This window comes from Porites lutea, chromosome 11 (assembly GCF_958299795.1).
Source record: "Porites lutea chromosome 11, jaPorLute2.1, whole genome shotgun sequence".
Classification (NCBI taxonomy): domain Eukaryota; kingdom Metazoa; phylum Cnidaria; class Anthozoa; order Scleractinia; family Poritidae; genus Porites; species Porites lutea.
In genome coordinates this window covers 14,413,763-14,429,842 of record NC_133211.1, presented here as the reverse complement: position 1 = coordinate 14,429,842, position 16,080 = coordinate 14,413,763, and the positions used below count along the sequence as shown (strand labels likewise).

Below are 16,080 nucleotides of genomic sequence, written 5' to 3'. Positions count from 1 at the left end.
AAGATTTACCAAAGTGAAACCTAACATGAAGATGACATCACTGATCGATAAATTAAAAGAACCTCGTTAGATATAATTCAGCCTTAGGTAATCTTATATTTGTGCGGAGAATTCAATGGGATTCATCGGGGAGGTCAAAATCCGCCCCAATACTTTTCAGCAGCTGTATACATGGAAGTAAAAGAATATTGCATTGTAAGCGTTAAACAGGACTGTTTAGTTCAGTGTAAATTTCCTCTCAATAGAATCCCTGAGTCATTTTAATTATACCAATTATTTCTGTTGTAGTGTCTACTGAGGGTTGTACGGTCTGAGAAAAGATCGTGAGTCCTTCTTCGTTCGTTGCGATTTCTCGTTGATGTTTTTTTGATCAGTTATACTTAGGGGCTTGACGCGAACCTACTGTGTTAAATAACACGAATCTAAAAGCAAACGCTGACTTTGAATAATTCTAAAATTGACAACAATTTGGTAAGATAACAATATTTCATTCCCTCAAGAACACAAACTGGAACGTGTGTGCTCTTTATAAGAATAACTTATGATGAATTGACATAATTTTTCTTTCTAGGAAACTCAATCATGTACGTGATTTGTGATACAGTGCGGAAACACCCATCTCCTTAGAAAGATAATATGAACTCTAACGCACTCACTGCTAACTTCTTGTCTTCAACTCTTTGATGTAACCTAACGTTACCTACACCAAAAGCAGTAGAACACTATTTTAAACGTTCCTCTACAGCCTTTAAGCTCCTTTAACAATAGTCAATTATAATTTAGAATGGCGATGTGACTATGGGTGCAAAACCTTAATCTGTTGAGGGCCCCTCCTTGTGTAACATAGCGGATATTTGGGTCAATCATCCACCCATCACGAACAACTGATGGCAAAAGTTCTTTCACGTTTATGGAAAGAATAATAATAATACTGTCTGAAAATTGGATTCCTCAGCAGTTATGAAAAGCGAGTGGAGCCCAGAACCCGAGCATGACCAATGCGAAGTTTGCGAAACCATAGACTTGCTCCGAAGTCGACCCCTCAAAAGTTCTCGATTGAGCTGAACAGTCTCCAAAGCAGCCTGCGTAGCGGGCTCCGTTTTTTTCAGGGCGAAAGAAGAAATTTCAAGGAGGGTATCTCCAAAGCAAGCGAAAGTGGCGCAGCGGCCAAGCCAGCGACGATGTCGCATGGCCCAACCCAACGAGTAAAAAAAAAAAGGACTTTGAGAAAGTCTGGAGAAACCAAGACTTTATTCATTTATCATACCCATGATTATAAGAAAAGCCCAGAAATGAATACCTTTTTATGCCAAGAATGAACTCAAAGAGTGAAAATACCATCATCATCTTGTTACTGTATAACAAAAGAGGACACTAAAGAAAAATCTTAAAATAGAAATGTCACATCACAAACGAGAAAAGGTGTCAATCATCTTTATCTCGTAGTGCAGTGAGTTAAAAAGAATATTGGCTCATTGAGTCGATATTGAGTCTCCAAAAGCCATAGCTAATGAGATTAGCTAAGTACAACAATACAACTCCTCAAGCGTACGTGTCTAAGGTAAAAGTTCCTATTGTAACGCTTACTTCGTGCCCTGGTAAGGTTTGCGTGACTCGACTCAGGAAATACGTCATTAATATGTTTGTCCACTGGTATAGCGTGATCTTGTAAAATGGTTGGTTAACATGACATGCAGTTTCAGAAAAACTTGGCTTTCCCTTTAACAAGACCACAGTTATGAACTGAAACACACACTACCAACTCCGCCGAAACTCCGCCGTATCGCCGGTACCTTACGCATGCGCAAACCTATTCATCTGAAACAAAGAAAAAATGATTTTGCTCAAAGTAGTTCAACATTCATCGCCACGTGTTCGTGGGTTTCGTGACGTCAGATTTATGAAACACGCATATGAGTCCGCCCAAACGCAAAAGAATCTTTTCCTTTTTTTTCTCTATATAATTCTTTTTTTTTTTTTTGCTTTTCATTGGCTTTTTAACCCATTTACTCCTAGACCAAGCCCTTTTCCAAGTGACTAGGTATTTGTCACTCTAACTTTCGAACTTGTGGATGACATCCTGACTTTAAGTGTCACGACTTATATCACTTTTTATGTGACCCGAATAGTGTGTGGTATCAGGCCTGAACTGGTGGCCCGTACGCGTTGGAATAAAGAAGAATTAATTCCCTGCCTTGTGCAACTCATGTACAGCAATCTTGTCCTTCCTGCTGGCAGGCGAGGAAATAATTCAGATGTTGTAGTGGAATTTTATAACTTAGCAATGCTATAAAAAAGATTTACCAAAGTGAAACCTAACATGAAGATGACATCACTGATCGATAAATTAAATGAACCTCGTTAGATATAATTCAGCCATAGGTAATCTTATATTTGTGCGGAGAATTCAATGGGATTTATCGGGGAGGTCAAAATTCCCCCGCAATGCAGTTTAGCAGCTGTATACATGGAAGTAAAAGAATATTGTAAGTGTTAAACAAGACTGCGGAAGGCGATGTTTAGTTCCGTGTAAATTTCCTCTTAATAGAATCCCCGAGTCATTTCTTGAACTGACAAACAATTCAAACACACATCACTCAGGTAAGCAATACTATGTAACGGCTTTGGCATGAGGAAGTTATTACACCAAACCATTCGAAAATTTCCCTGCCGCCTTCCGTCAGGGTGACTTAGTGATCCGGTTATATTGTTCGTGCATGAGTTAAAAACCAATTTCATTTTCATTGTACCAATTATTTCTGTTGTAGTGTCTACTGTCTGCCCCAGGGTTGTACGGTCTGAGAAGAGATCGTGAGTCTTTCTTCGTTCGTTGCGATTTCTCGTTGATGTTTTTTTATTATACTTAGAGGCTTGACGTGAACCTACTGTGTTAAATAACACCCATCTAAAAGCAAATGCTGACTTTGAATAATTCTAAAATTGACAACAATTTGGTAAGATAACAATATTTGATTCCCACAAGAACACAAACTGGAACGTGTGTGCTCTTTATAAGAATAACTCGACAAATTGACATCCTTTTTCTTTCAAGGAAACTCAATCATGTACGTGATTTGTGATACAAAGCGGAAACACCCATTCTTCTTAGAAAGATAATATGAACTCTCACGCACTCACTGCTAACTTCTTGTCTTCAACTCTTTGATGTAACCTAACGTTACCTACACCAAAAGCAATAGAACGCTATTTTAAACGTTACTCGACAGCCTTTAAGCTCCTTTAACAATAGTCAATTATAATTTAGAATGGCGATGTGACTATGGGTGCAAAACCTTAATCTGTTGAGGGCCCCCCTCCTTGCGTAACATAGCGGATTTGAGTCAATCATCCACCCATCTTCAACAACTGATGGCAAAAGTTCTTTCACGTTTATGGAAAGAATAATAATAATACCGTCTGAAAATTGGATTCCTCAGCAGTCAAGAAACGCGAGTGGAGCCCAGAACCCGAGTATGACCAATGCAAAGTTTGCGAAATAATAGACTTGCTCCAAGTCGACCCCTCAAAAGTTCTCGATAGAGCTGAAAAGTCTCCAAAGGAGCCTGCGTGGCGGGCTCCGTTTTTTCAGGGCGAAGGAAGAAATCTCAAGGAGGGTATCTCCAAAGCAAGCGAAGCGGCTAAGCGAGCGACGATGTCGCATGGCCCAACCCAACGAGTAAAAAAAAAAAAAAAAAAAAAGAATTTTGAGAAAGTCTGGACGACCAAGACTTTATTTATTTATCATACCAATGATTATAAGAAAAGCCCAGAAATGAATACCTTTTTATGCCAAGAATGAACTCAAAGAGTGAAAATACCATCATAATCTTGTTACTGTATAACAAAAGACGAACTGCGTTGAGGACACTAAAGAAAAATCTTAAAACAGAAATGTCACATCACAAACGATAAAAAGGTGTCAATCATCTTTATCTCGTAGTGTCCTTGTGCCGTTAAAAAGAATATTGGGTTCCTTTTTTTCCGAGTTTTATTAAAGGAATCAATATCACACTTTTTTTATTCGGGCATTCCTGAACAGACGGTAGGATAAATGTTCGAAATCAAGGTCCTTTCACTAAAAGAAAGGTTTGTCTAAATTCAAGCGGTGATTTGTTAATGTAAAGGGTCATAACAGATTAACTTGTGTCCATTAAAGTCAGTATGAAAGAAGAATTTCCTAGCCGCTATCACAGAATATTAAAACTATTTAAAGCATCTCTTTTCGTTTAGTGTGATGCATAAAATTGTTTAATTATTATTATTATTATTTTTAAGTTCAAGACTGATCTACCATACAGTTTCTGTTAAAGTCCGTGGCCTGAAGGGTCCGAGTGTTAATTGGCTTTATTCAATACTTGACTTTTTAACTTTGCCCGGCTGTTGGACCAAATAATTAAAAGAAGCGCCCCACCATATTCAATCCCGTGAATAAATCAGTAACAATATCGTTATCGCTTAACGTTAATACAAGTACATAAGGGAAAAAACAAAAATAGTGGCCAGGTCGATGGCAAAATTATGAATATAAATGCTTTGATGAGTTAGATAATCTTTTTGCTAAGCAAATTATTGATTAAGTTCATGTGTCGGACATCCTTCAAAATTACAGTGTCATTGTGACCGGATACCAAAATTATTTTCGTGAACAAGGATAATACCGGCTTATGATGCGGAACGTTCTCTCGGAAATGACTCTGCTTCGCTTTAGTCACGGCCGGCGTTACTAAACACGGGGCAATATCTTTTCTCCCTAAGGTCAAAAATCTCTGCTACTCTAGGCTTGGAAAAAGTCGATTAATAAATATTTGTCAATGTTTAAAAGTCTATTTGTATCCCTTGGAAGATTTTCAAATCCAGCCATCAGATTTAACGAGTGCAATTTGATTGGCACTAAAAATTATTCACCCTGTATTGAGTGACACATTACGTCAGAGCTGACGCACATATTTCCAAATATGCAAAAAGTTTCACGTATCAAAAAAAATCTAACCGTATAAAACGTGGGTTTCATCGTTCAACTAGCCATCATTCTGAGTGAAGGCTACGTACGAAGAGAGAAATCTTCAGAGTATAGAACCGGCAAACTAAACTAACATGAGTCTCAGCAAGTTTAACTCAGTGTTAAGAATTTGCATACGAAACTACGGTTTCACGGCGATTCGACGAGACTATGGACCTGAAGCTGTGGAAAAACTCCGTGGCTCTCTGACGATTGAGCAAACGTTAGCCAGAAGAGGAGCAGAAAGACTTAAGCAGCTGATATGCAGCGGACAAGGAGACTCGTATGTTAACGCACTGGGCGCCATGACAGGTTAGATAAGTTAAAGTCGTAACAAAAGACAACTATATATTTGAAAAGATTGCGTCTTTTAATAAATACTTAACTAAACTAAACTAAACCTAACGTAACTTAACATAGCTTAACGGTTTCTTAAAAACATAGACAAGTACGAACGATATTAAGTCCAAGTGTTCGGCATTATTAAGGTAAATTATATACAAAATGTAAATTGCAACAAGAGATTTATGCAAGAAGTTGCCAAGGAAACTAGAAGGTTTATTTTTTGCGGAAAATCAAGTTCGGCAACTCTAGGTGTTACGAAAAAAAAACGAAACAAGAACAAAAAAAAAAACTTTTGAAAGCTAATTTTAAACTGGAACTGATATCCTTTTGGGTACCCCATAGAGGACAAATCTATCTTTGTTGCACAAAGGACTCAGAAAGTTAAATACTGTAACTCAGTACCGCTTACAAGCTCCCCCATTTATAAGCCCGCCCCTCTCCAGTTATAGGCTCATCTACCTGTAAAAAAATACATCTGATTATAAGCCCGGGCACCCTCTAGCTTTTATTTTTATGTTTATCTTGAAATAAATTCGATCTATTATGACGGTTTGAAACTTTATTTAAATGCAAAACGTGTTTTGTTTAGCACTGCTATAACTTGTTTCGAAGCGCTTTTCTCTTTTCCTTTTCCAATTTCAAGCCGCCTCGGATATAAGCCCCTCGCTTTATAAGCCCCCTAAAACATCTTACCAAGATATATAAGCAAAGGGAAAATATATGCGGAAGTTAACGGTAAAAGAAATGTTAAAATCGCGATGAGTTGTTTTTTAGCATTTCAATAACATATTCTTCTGCTGTCCCGCCCCAGGTGGTCAGGCAGTTCAGATGGCCAAAGCAGGTTTACAGTCCATTTATCTGAGTGGCTGGCAGGTGGCAGCTGATAGTAACATGGCGGGGCAGACATACCCTGATCAGAGTTTGTATCCTGCTAACTCAGCTGCAAAGCTCGTTGAGCGAATCAACAACGCCCTTATCAGAGCAGATCAGATCGCGCATATGGAGGGATCTGACAAACATATTGATTTCTTTTTGCCAATTGTTGCTGACTGTGAGGCTGGATTTGGTGGCCCGCTTAACGCCTTTGAAATCACCAAGGCTATGGTAAGTTTGTATTGTTCTCCACGTTATTTTCCAAAATTCCAAGCCGAATGAGATAAATTCTTACGATTAGTTTGTCCAAAAAAAGCACGTATAGATTATACAGATTGGCAACCCCCCTTGATTCGCTGCAGGACGTTTCTTTTCCAAAGCTACCCTTGTTTACGAACTGAAACTTACAGTGGAACCTCGATATAACGAACATCTATATAACGAAGTCCTTGGTATTACGAACGACTCGGTATATCGAGGTTCCACTGTCCGTTTTGCATTTGTCCTTCAGAATTACGGTTTTACTCACTTACTTAGTTATAAAACCATAGCAACGTTATTCCAGTTTCTATGGAAACTATAATACCAAAAAATTGCTAGAGTACAGTGTGTCAATAGAAAAATCTCTGCTTTAATCCTTTGACTGAGTTCCTGTGTTTTTAAGACAAGAGTGACCCCGGCCATTTCTGATATCCCCCTTTTCTCTTATCACGGTATAACCTTCGAATTCTCTTCACTAGATTTCAGCTGGTGCCGCTGGCGTCCATTTTGAAGACCAACTCGCATCAGAAAAGAAATGTGGTCACATGGGAGGAAAAGTTCTTCTACCAACACAGCAGTTTATTAAAGTCCTCAATGCTGCTCGTCTGGCTGCTGACGTCATGGATGTTCCCACTGTTATTATTGGACGAACAGATGCTGAGTCAGCTTCTTTAGTGACGTCAGATATTGACCCACGTGACCAGCCTTTCCTGACCGGTGAAAGAACAGCTGAGGGATTCTATCGTTCGACCGCTGGCTTGGAGCAAGCCATTGCACGCGGACGCAGTTACGCTCCGTATTGCGACGTAATCTGGTGCGAGACAGGCAAACCTAATTTGGAAGAAGCACACATGTTTGCTGACGGAATCCATTCTATGTTTCCAGGAAAACCACTGGCTTACAACTGCTCACCCTCTTTCAACTGGAAAGCCAATCTCAGCGACAAAGAGATAGCTGTGTTTCAAAAAGAACTTGGTAAAATGGGCTACAAATATCAATTTATCACCTTGGCTGGTTTCCACTCCCTGAATCACGCAATGTTCAAGCTTGCACGCGACTACAAGGAGCACGGCATGTCCGCCTACACCAAAATACAGGAAGATGAGTTCGCGCAAGCGCAGTATGGCTTTACTGCACACAAACACCAGAGGGAGGTAGGAACGGGATATTTTGACCAAGTAAATATGGCGATAAGTGGAGGATCAAGTTCAACAACAGCACTGGATGGATCAACAGAGGAAGAACAGTTCACTGAGAACCACGGGCATTCGGGAAAGAGTGTAGCGAGCCAATGAAAGAAACAAAAGAAACGTTTTACAATTAACAGGTTTCATTCACGAATGACGTGGACTTCTTAAATAAATTAAAAAGACGTTCTAATATATGTTTTTATTGGCTAATGTATATAAGAGAGTTTGCATCTATTAAGAGTTTTAAAGTTTATTTATTTGCTCATAACAGTAAATTCATGATAACATTTTTATAAGCTATTTATTCATAAGACTTTTGAATTTGATCAAAATGTGCAAAGAGTGATGGTGCAATTTAAAAGTTATTGACTTAAATGTGTATTAAATAAATTCTGTAAATGCTTACCTCTTTCTTGCTGTCAACTAATTGTTGTTGTTATCCATGAATGTATCTTAAGCTTTAGCTTTAATCTGTGAAAAAAACACAATTGAATATTATCTTGTTAATCCCTCCGCCCTCGAGTCATTTTGAGTCCTGGGGAACTTTGCTGTCGTATGATTTTTATTTCTCTTCCCTTCAGAATTTCGAAGCAATTTGTTTAGATCGACATTTTCTTTTTCTCGAACAGATGACCAGAGCCACAGCGTAGCAAAGTTTATCAATTTGCCGAAATTTTGACTTGAGAAAACACGTGTTGTAACTCTTTTGAGCAGATTTAAAAACTGTCCGCGGAGTGTTACATTTCTTTAGTATTCCTAATTAAAGTTTTCCCATGAACAAGCTGATAAAAAAGTCGCATTTGCCCGTTAGACCCCCTCCGGGGGGGGAGGAGGTACTTCATATAACGGCCTATACTGGAAGGCTCCGCCCTAAAGGGCAAGAGACTCACGAGGGTGGGGAGATCTGTCATTGCGGTATGTGGGGGGATCTAAAAGGGCTAACAGCTTCATTTTATGGCTGTGAAAAAGACAAGAAGACGTTCTGGTTTAGTGATTTATTCATATTTAAAAGACAGTTGAGAAAGGGGCACCTTTGCTGTCAAAAATGGTTTATAAAAGGGTAAGGGTTTGGACTCGGAGTGAAGCCCTTCCCGTATAAGACGTTGTTCAGTACCCCCCTCCCCCTGGCGTTATAATTGTTTATTCAGTTTGAAAATTGAAAACAAGAAAAAAAATTCCGACGGGCAAATGTGACCGGCTATACGCATGTGCTGCAAATGAATCCACCCTCAAAGTTTTTACTGACAAAGATTTAGCGTGTTCATGCTTTCACTATGCCTCTAACCAAAAGAAATTTCTACAGCTAAAAACCGTACAAGAGGAAAGAAATTGCTCAAGGAGAACGTCACTAAATCTAACAGGAACGCGACCGGACAGGCACTGGAAATTTTTACGGAATTGCACATGAAACGGTAAGAATTACTTGTAACATATTCTATGCTTGGTAAACATTCTGTAAATTAGATATCGTCTTATTTCGTTTTAGAAGACATTTTATCCGGCTAACGGTTTTTAGTTTGTTTTACTACTGAATATCTTTCTTTAGCTTCTGTTCATGTTGTGTTGAATTTTTTGTACAAAATTTTGTGTTTGTTAGTATTTTGTTTCACGCATTTCCCCTGAGACAAAACTCCAATCCCTCTGGGCTGAGTTGCTCAAAGCATGGTTAGCTTTAACCATTGGTTAAGCAGTATCAAAACCAATACGTTGTCAAGGTATTAAACGCTGGTTAACGCTAACCATGCTTTGGGCAACTGATGAATGTCTGTAACCCAGGCCCGGAGCCCTAGAACACCACCCCCCTCGGGAACACCCCGGATTGAAATCCATGCTTTCAACTGGAAAATAGGCCTACTAATTTTTTTGGTTTTTGAACAAACTTTAAATTGCGTGGAGTTTAAATGAAATTGCCAAAATTTTGGCCTGATACCGAAAAGCATATTCTGATTACAATAGATTTCAAGAAGCAACCGTTTTTATCGAGATAAAAAAAATGTGGCAGAAGACTCGAAATTAAAAGCCTCCTCGGATCAGCTTTCGCATCAACCGTGAAAATCGTGTTCTTTTCAGACCAGCTCGTTTTCTTTGCGCTCAGTTTGCCTTTCAGCCGCCTCTTGCACCAACTTTTCAACTTGTTCATGTCAGTACCGGCACTGCGCGTTGTGCGCGCTTGTGTTTTTTAGTGAATCCGATTTAACTGTTAACTAGAAAGGAACCCACTCAATACACGGACCGCCTTCATATCATGAAATCGTGGAGGGTAAACATGAGGCTTTCAGGAAAAGAAGTTCAGAGTGAGAACAGGAGAAGACTGGAATTACAAGCGGAGTACAATTTGAACACACTGCTGAAGCCGGCGCCAACACATGTAAAACACTTTTTGGTTCATTTCTTTGCCGTCACTACACGACTACAATTTCACAGAAACTGCCTAATTTTAGGCCTTTCGCGAACGATGGCGAATTTTTCTTTCTCTTTCTGAAGCTGGATATGGTTCTTGAGAATTAAACTACAGAAGAGGTCAGTTCGAATACATCTGACAAAGTGAGCGTGTCAGAGTTGTGGCGATGAAGTTTGAAAGAACGCGAATTCAGTTTTAAATTGACGTTTTTGGCGCCCGCACACAACAGTCGTGGTATCTTAGGTCACGTTCACACGAATCCGGATAATAGATACCTTTAGATGACGAGTACGACTACGAGTACGAGATTTTCTCAATACTACGTAGTACGCGCGCGTCCCGTCGTTACTCTACTAGGAGTTTTGGCGAGAATGTCGAAGTGGCGGAAACAAGATATCAACTGATCAAATGTTTAAAGAAGTTTTATCATGATTTTGCGATCGGGAGAGGGTGTAACCTCCTTCACTAAAGGTAACAGTGCTAACTTTTTTAGTGAAAAATGGTAAAATGAAGCTTTCCTGGAAGTCCATATTTTGAGAAGACGCGAAAGAACTTTAAGTCAAATCTCGTCTCGTAGTCGTCCTCGTCCTTGAATCTTAATAAGGTCTCTATTTTTGAAACCGCAAATATGTTAACACGAGTCGGCCTTCCGTCCACACGAAACCAGTGTGGAATCCCAGTCTGCTCCCCTGAGTGGTTCATGGCTCTGTCCATACGAATGCGCCATATTCTAAAAATGTCCGGACGCGTGTGGATAAGGTGACGTTACACGGGACGAATTCGCAACGACGATGTTTAGCGGAAGCAGCATTGTTGCGATATTGTTTCGAATAGTTGCAACATTGTTCCAACATTGCTACGCTGTGTAGCGCTCAAAATAGTCGTTGCGAATCGTCCCGTGTAACATCACCTTTAAAGTATCTAATGTGGTCGTAAGGACGTAGTTGTAATTTTGAAAACCTTATAGTGTTCGTAAGGGAAGGTTACACGGTATATAAAGTCCTCAATACACAAAACGTAACAAGATTAACCTGGTTTAATGTGCTCGATGGAAGACAATTTTGTTCACTAATATATGGCGCGCGCTCCACAGACAAAGTACAACGCTTTGTATCTTAAGGGTAATTTATTTATTTAATCAATCAAAACAAAACGAACAGGTGATGATGTTATACGATAAAAATCAGTCAAAATAGAAGAAAAATACAATATCTAAACTATATGCATTGTTCACAGGCCGAGGTTTAGGTTTAAGCACAAATTAGGAAAAAAATGAATAAGCTATAGAGTGATTACTGAAATTTACTTTCAGCTAAGTGCGGCAGTACAGCGAGAAAGTAAGAAAGACCCAGTCTCCATTAGAACGTATAAGGGTACTAAGCTCGGGACAATAAAACAAAAATGAACCCACAATATAAAGAATATTTACAATTATAAATTAGTAAGTAGTTTCAATATTTACAATTCTAATACTTAAAAAAGGAACAAATATTTACAATGTTCAATAATTGTTATTGGCAACATTGTCTGATACTAGTTTAACTTAGAGCTGAAGAATCTCCTTAATCTTTATACTTAGTCTAGACCATAAGAAAAGTCCTACACATCTGCTGACGCGTTTGCCATAGCGTGCAATATGTAATACTTAAACGACGTACAAAAAAATTGCCTTATATTATTGCAGATTTCAATTTGTTATCTAAAACCAATTTTAAAAACTCTTTAATGTGCATATGTGTCGGTCAAACCTCTTCGACCCCATCCTTTTAACTTTTTATAATTATCAGTGAACTGTTCTTCCTCTGTTGATCCATCCAGTGCTGTTGTTGAACTTGATCCTCCACTTATCGCCATATTTACTTGGTCAAAATATCCCGTTCCTACCTCCCTCTGGTGTTTGTGTGCAGTAAAGCCATACTGCGCTTGCGCGAACTCATCTTCTTGTATTTTGGTGTAGGCGGACATGCCGTGCTCCTTGTAGTCGCGTGCAAGCTTGAACATGGCGTGATTCAGGGAGTGGAAACCAGCCAAGGTGATAAACTGATATTTGTAGCCCATTTTACCAAGTTCTTTTTGAAACACAGCTATCTCTTTGTCACTGAGATTGGCTTTCCAGTTGAAAGAGGGTGAGCAGTTGTAAGCGAGTGGTTTACCTGGAAACATAGAATGGATTCCGTCAGCAAACATGTGTGCTTCTTCCAAATTAGGTTTGCCTGTCTCGCACCAGATTACGTCACAATACGGGGCGTAACTGCGTCCACGTGCAATGGCTTGTTCCAAGCCAGCGGTCGAACGATAGAATCCCTCTGCTGTTCTTTCACCGGTCAGGAAAGGCTGGTCACGTGGGTCAATATCTGACGTCACTAAAGAAGCTGACTCAGCATCTGTTCGTCCAATTATAACAGTGGGAACATCCATGACGTCAGCAGCCAGACGAGCAGCATTGAGGACTTTAATAAACTGCTGTGTTGGTAGAAGAACTTTTCCTCCCATGTGACCACATTTCTTTTCTGATGCGAGTTGGTCTTCAAAGTGGACTCCAGCGGCACCAGCTGAAATCTGATGGAGAGAATTTAAAGGTTATACCGTGATAAGAAAAAAGGATATCAGAAATAGCCGAGGTCACCCTTGTCTTGAAAACACAGGAACTCAGTCAAAGGGATAAGGTATAAATTTTTCTATTAATACACCGTACTCTATAGAATTTTTTTGGTGTTATAGTTTCCATAGAAACTGGAATAACGTTGCTATGGTTTTGTAAATGATTAAGTTGAAACCTTAATTGTGACGGCCAAATACAAAACGTTATATGTCTCAGTTCGTAAACAAGGAGAGCTTGTGTGCTTCTTGTTTAAGACGTGGAAGAGAAACTTCGAGCGGAGAATCGAGGGAGGAATGCCAATCTGTATAGTCTATACGTACTTTTTTGGACAAACGAATAGTACGTGGGAATTGATTTCATAGGGCTTGGAAATTGACAAAATAACGCGAAGAAAAATACAAACGTACCATAGCTTTGGTGATTTCAAAGGCGTTAAGCGGGCCACCAAATCCAGCCTCACAGTCAGCAACAATTGGCAAAAAAAAATCAACATGTTTATCGGATCCTTCCATGTGTGCGATCTGATCTGCTCTGATAAAGGCGTTGTTGATTCGCTCAACGAGCTTTGCAGCTGAGTTAGCAGGATACAAACTCTGATCAGGGTATGTCTGTCCCGCTATGTTACTATCAGCTGCCACCTGCCAGCCACTCAGATAAATGGACTGTAAACCTGCTTTGGCCATCTGAACTGCCTGACCACCTGCGGACAGAAAATGGAAAGTTCAACTAGCCTAGAGATTCTCGGGAAACAAAATTAACTGTTTCCCGAGGGACCAGTCTTTGAAAATAAGTGATTTGGAAATTTTGAAGCTGGAATGTCATTAAAACTCGTTGTAATGGCGGTTGTCGGTCAACATTAGGGAGTTTAAGCAGCGACGTTTAGAGCCTTTTTTCTTTTAATATGCCTTGGCGCTACTAAATCTGTTTTGTTAAGTGTCCTTACTCTTATAGAGACGCTTTTGGCCAAACAACTGTTCAAAATCACGGCTCAAGAGTGCAAAAAGTCCACTTCCGGCTGACGCGCGTCGCTCAAAAACGTGACTACTTAAACTCCCTATTCCTGGGTAAAGGTGCACTGTTACCCTCTGAAGTCATATATTTTGCGACGTTCGCCGCTCAGGAGATTTTGGCGGGAAACAGTTTCATATCATGTGACCTCGAAGTAACCCATGAGAGCGTCCGTCGTTGGGAAAAAAATTCCAGCTATATAACAAAGTGTAGTATTAACCTGTCATAGCACCCAGGGTGCTGACATAACAGTTTTCATCTGACTCTTCTTGGTTTAGCATATCAAAAAACTGGACTTGTTATCGTTCGTGCTTGTTTATGCTTTAACAGTTAAGGAGGCATTCTGGTTGTTTTGGGGGAAATGATTTTGATTTGGGAAGGAAATAATTTAGGGTAGAAAAGTTAATAAAACAGTGTGTCCGTTAATGGGATCACAGGGGCGGATCTAGGTGGAGGATGCAGGGGGAGCGCACCCCCCCCCCCCCTCCCCTGAGATGACCTGCAGTTTTCTAATACAACTGGTATTCTGCAAAAAAAAACCATGTGGTTTATTGGTGTTGAAGTAGAGCAAGAGACGAGTGCACCCCCTCCTAAAAAAAATCCTGGATCCGCCCCTGGATCAGAGGCACCTTTTTGTGGTGGTGGACTATCTGGTATTTGTCTACGACCTCCAAATTCTATATTCTCCAATTTTTCCAAATTTTAAACATCCCTTCCCCTAATTTTTGTACACTAAAACATTCCAAAAATCATCCAAAAATTCTTAAAATATTACTGAACCAAGGACTCCATCTTAATGAGTAAATGTTTGATTAAATGAAATCTTGGCCAGAAATTTAAGAAAAGGGCGGAAATCAACGAAAAACAATGCTTTCAACCAAGTTAAGTTACCTTAAGTTCATTTTAAAATATGAAAATGTTATTTTAAAATATTAAAAGCTGCAATCTTTTTAAAATTTTTTTTTCTTTACGACGTTGACTTGACAAACCTGTCATGGCACCCAGTGCGTTAACGTAAGATTCCCCTTCTCCGCTGCATATCAGCTGCTTAAGTCTTTTTGCACCGCGTCTAGCCAAAGTATGCTCGATCTTCAGAGAGCCACGAAGTTTTTCCACAGCTTCAGGGCCATAATCTCTCCGAATCGCCGTGAATCCGTAATTTCGCGTGGAGATTCTCAATAATGTTTTTATATTACTTAGACTGCTCATTTTGTATCGAGGATTCTGGGAGCTGAAGACTGGGAGCTTGGTCTATAAGCTCTATTTCTGATGATGAATGAGCCACGCAATTTATACACTTAGGCCCGCAAGCCCCGTTATTTTGGGCGTGAGAGTGACACGTCTCTAACTTGGAATTAACTGCGTCATCATGTATCACGTATAAACTAACCTTTTCCTCAGGGTTTATTAATTTGAACTTCCCAAGAGATTCCGCGGCTGGTATATGCCCAATTTTAAAACCACATGCTTCTTGCCTGAAGCAGTTGTAGTCAAAAAGCACTGAACAAAAAGATAGCGACGCGACGTCTTAAGGGGCTATTGTCTGGTTCTTTTTGTTAACAATGCCGATTACGTAATCATATTCACTACGGAACTCTAAAAATTACTTGTGAATGACAAAATCACAGCTTCCTGTTAAACAGATATGTCTCCCAACCATTCTATCAAACCTTACAAACAACAAAAAATGAACTTTAAAAAAAGTGTTAGGTTAAAAATTTTTCAAAAACCATAATTTCACTCCGTTTTAATGTTCTACAAATTTGACCATCCGTACTTTCTTTAGTGTTTGCTCTGTTACTTATACGTTCTTTTTCATATTTTGAGCGCTTCTTTTTTTTTTATTCACTTAGATTGGTGGCTGTTGCCGCTGCTGAATTTTGTTAAATTTCGTAACATACCTCCTTTACGATCACTTAATTGACAGGAATGGTAAAATAACATCCAAATAGTTCACGGTATATTGACATTTAGAAGCCTTAGCTGCTTTGTGCCACTGCATTTAAACGCAAAATACGTGTCGTTAATTTCAGTTTAAATTGAAAAGGATAAATATTTAGGTCAATAAATAATTAAACAGAAGGAGTAGAGTGTCTGTAATACACCGATCCCAAAAACTTAGCCAATTACCTTAGCTTACGATGACCTGTATGCATTTCCGATCCAAACAATTTTACTAATAATAGCCAAAAATCCAAAGTTATAATGTTGTTTAATCGAGCACAAATGGCGTTAAAATGATACCAAAAATAAATACCCCCGACTCTAAAAATACCTAAAACTGCCCACAGTTTTCTCGTCCTTTCCATTACAAGACAGTCCTTTATATGGGTGTCTGTATACAGAACACTGAACTCAGCCCATGGCTTCCAAAATTTAACCTGAAGCTCAGACCAGGACT

The 16,080-nt window shown here is 39.3% G+C and overlaps 2 protein-coding genes across 2 annotated transcripts; one reads left to right on the top strand and one right to left on the bottom strand.

Annotated features, from left to right (window-relative positions):
• Window positions 1-5,010: 5,010 nt before the first annotated feature.
• On the top strand, window positions 5,011-8,091 carry LOC140952220 (isocitrate lyase-like). The gene is made up of 3 exons (XM_073401643.1): window positions 5,011-5,311; window positions 6,156-6,448; window positions 6,958-8,091. Exons 1-3 carry the CDS (start codon window positions 5,095-5,097, stop codon window positions 7,771-7,773), a joined length of 1,326 nt encoding a protein of 441 aa, XP_073257744.1. The 5' UTR covers window positions 5,011-5,094; the 3' UTR covers window positions 7,774-8,091.
• A 3,085-nt stretch (window positions 8,092-11,176) lies between these two features.
• LOC140952219 (isocitrate lyase-like) lies at window positions 11,177-14,903 on the bottom strand. Its single transcript, XM_073401642.1, has 3 exons — window positions 14,669-14,903; window positions 13,079-13,371; window positions 11,177-12,628 (listed from the first exon to the last, which is right to left on the bottom strand). Exons 1-3 carry the CDS (start codon window positions 14,886-14,888, stop codon window positions 11,792-11,794), a joined length of 1,350 nt encoding a protein of 449 aa, XP_073257743.1. The 5' UTR covers window positions 14,889-14,903; the 3' UTR covers window positions 11,177-11,791.
• Window positions 14,904-16,080: the final 1,177 nt, after the last annotated feature.

Excerpts from the sequence above, each read along its gene's own strand:
- LOC140952219 (XM_073401642.1), bottom strand. The coding sequence starts at position 14,888 with ATGAGCAGTCTAAGTAATATAAAAACATTATTGAGAATCTCCACGCGA. Across the intron at positions 13,372-14,668 it reads CGCACTGGGTGCCATGACAG|GTGGTCAGGCAGTTCAGATG; the intron begins GTTTGTCAAGTC and ends TTCTGTCCGCAG. Across the intron at positions 12,629-13,078 it reads TTGAAATCACCAAAGCTATG|ATTTCAGCTGGTGCCGCTGG; the intron begins GTACGTTTGTAT and ends TCTCTCCATCAG.
- LOC140952220 (XM_073401643.1), top strand. The coding sequence starts at position 5,095 with ATGAGTCTCAGCAAGTTTAACTCAGTGTTAAGAATTTGCATACGAAAC. Across the intron at positions 5,312-6,155 it reads CGCACTGGGCGCCATGACAG|GTGGTCAGGCAGTTCAGATG; the intron begins GTTAGATAAGTT and ends GTCCCGCCCCAG. Across the intron at positions 6,449-6,957 it reads TTGAAATCACCAAGGCTATG|ATTTCAGCTGGTGCCGCTGG; the intron begins GTAAGTTTGTAT and ends TCTCTTCACTAG.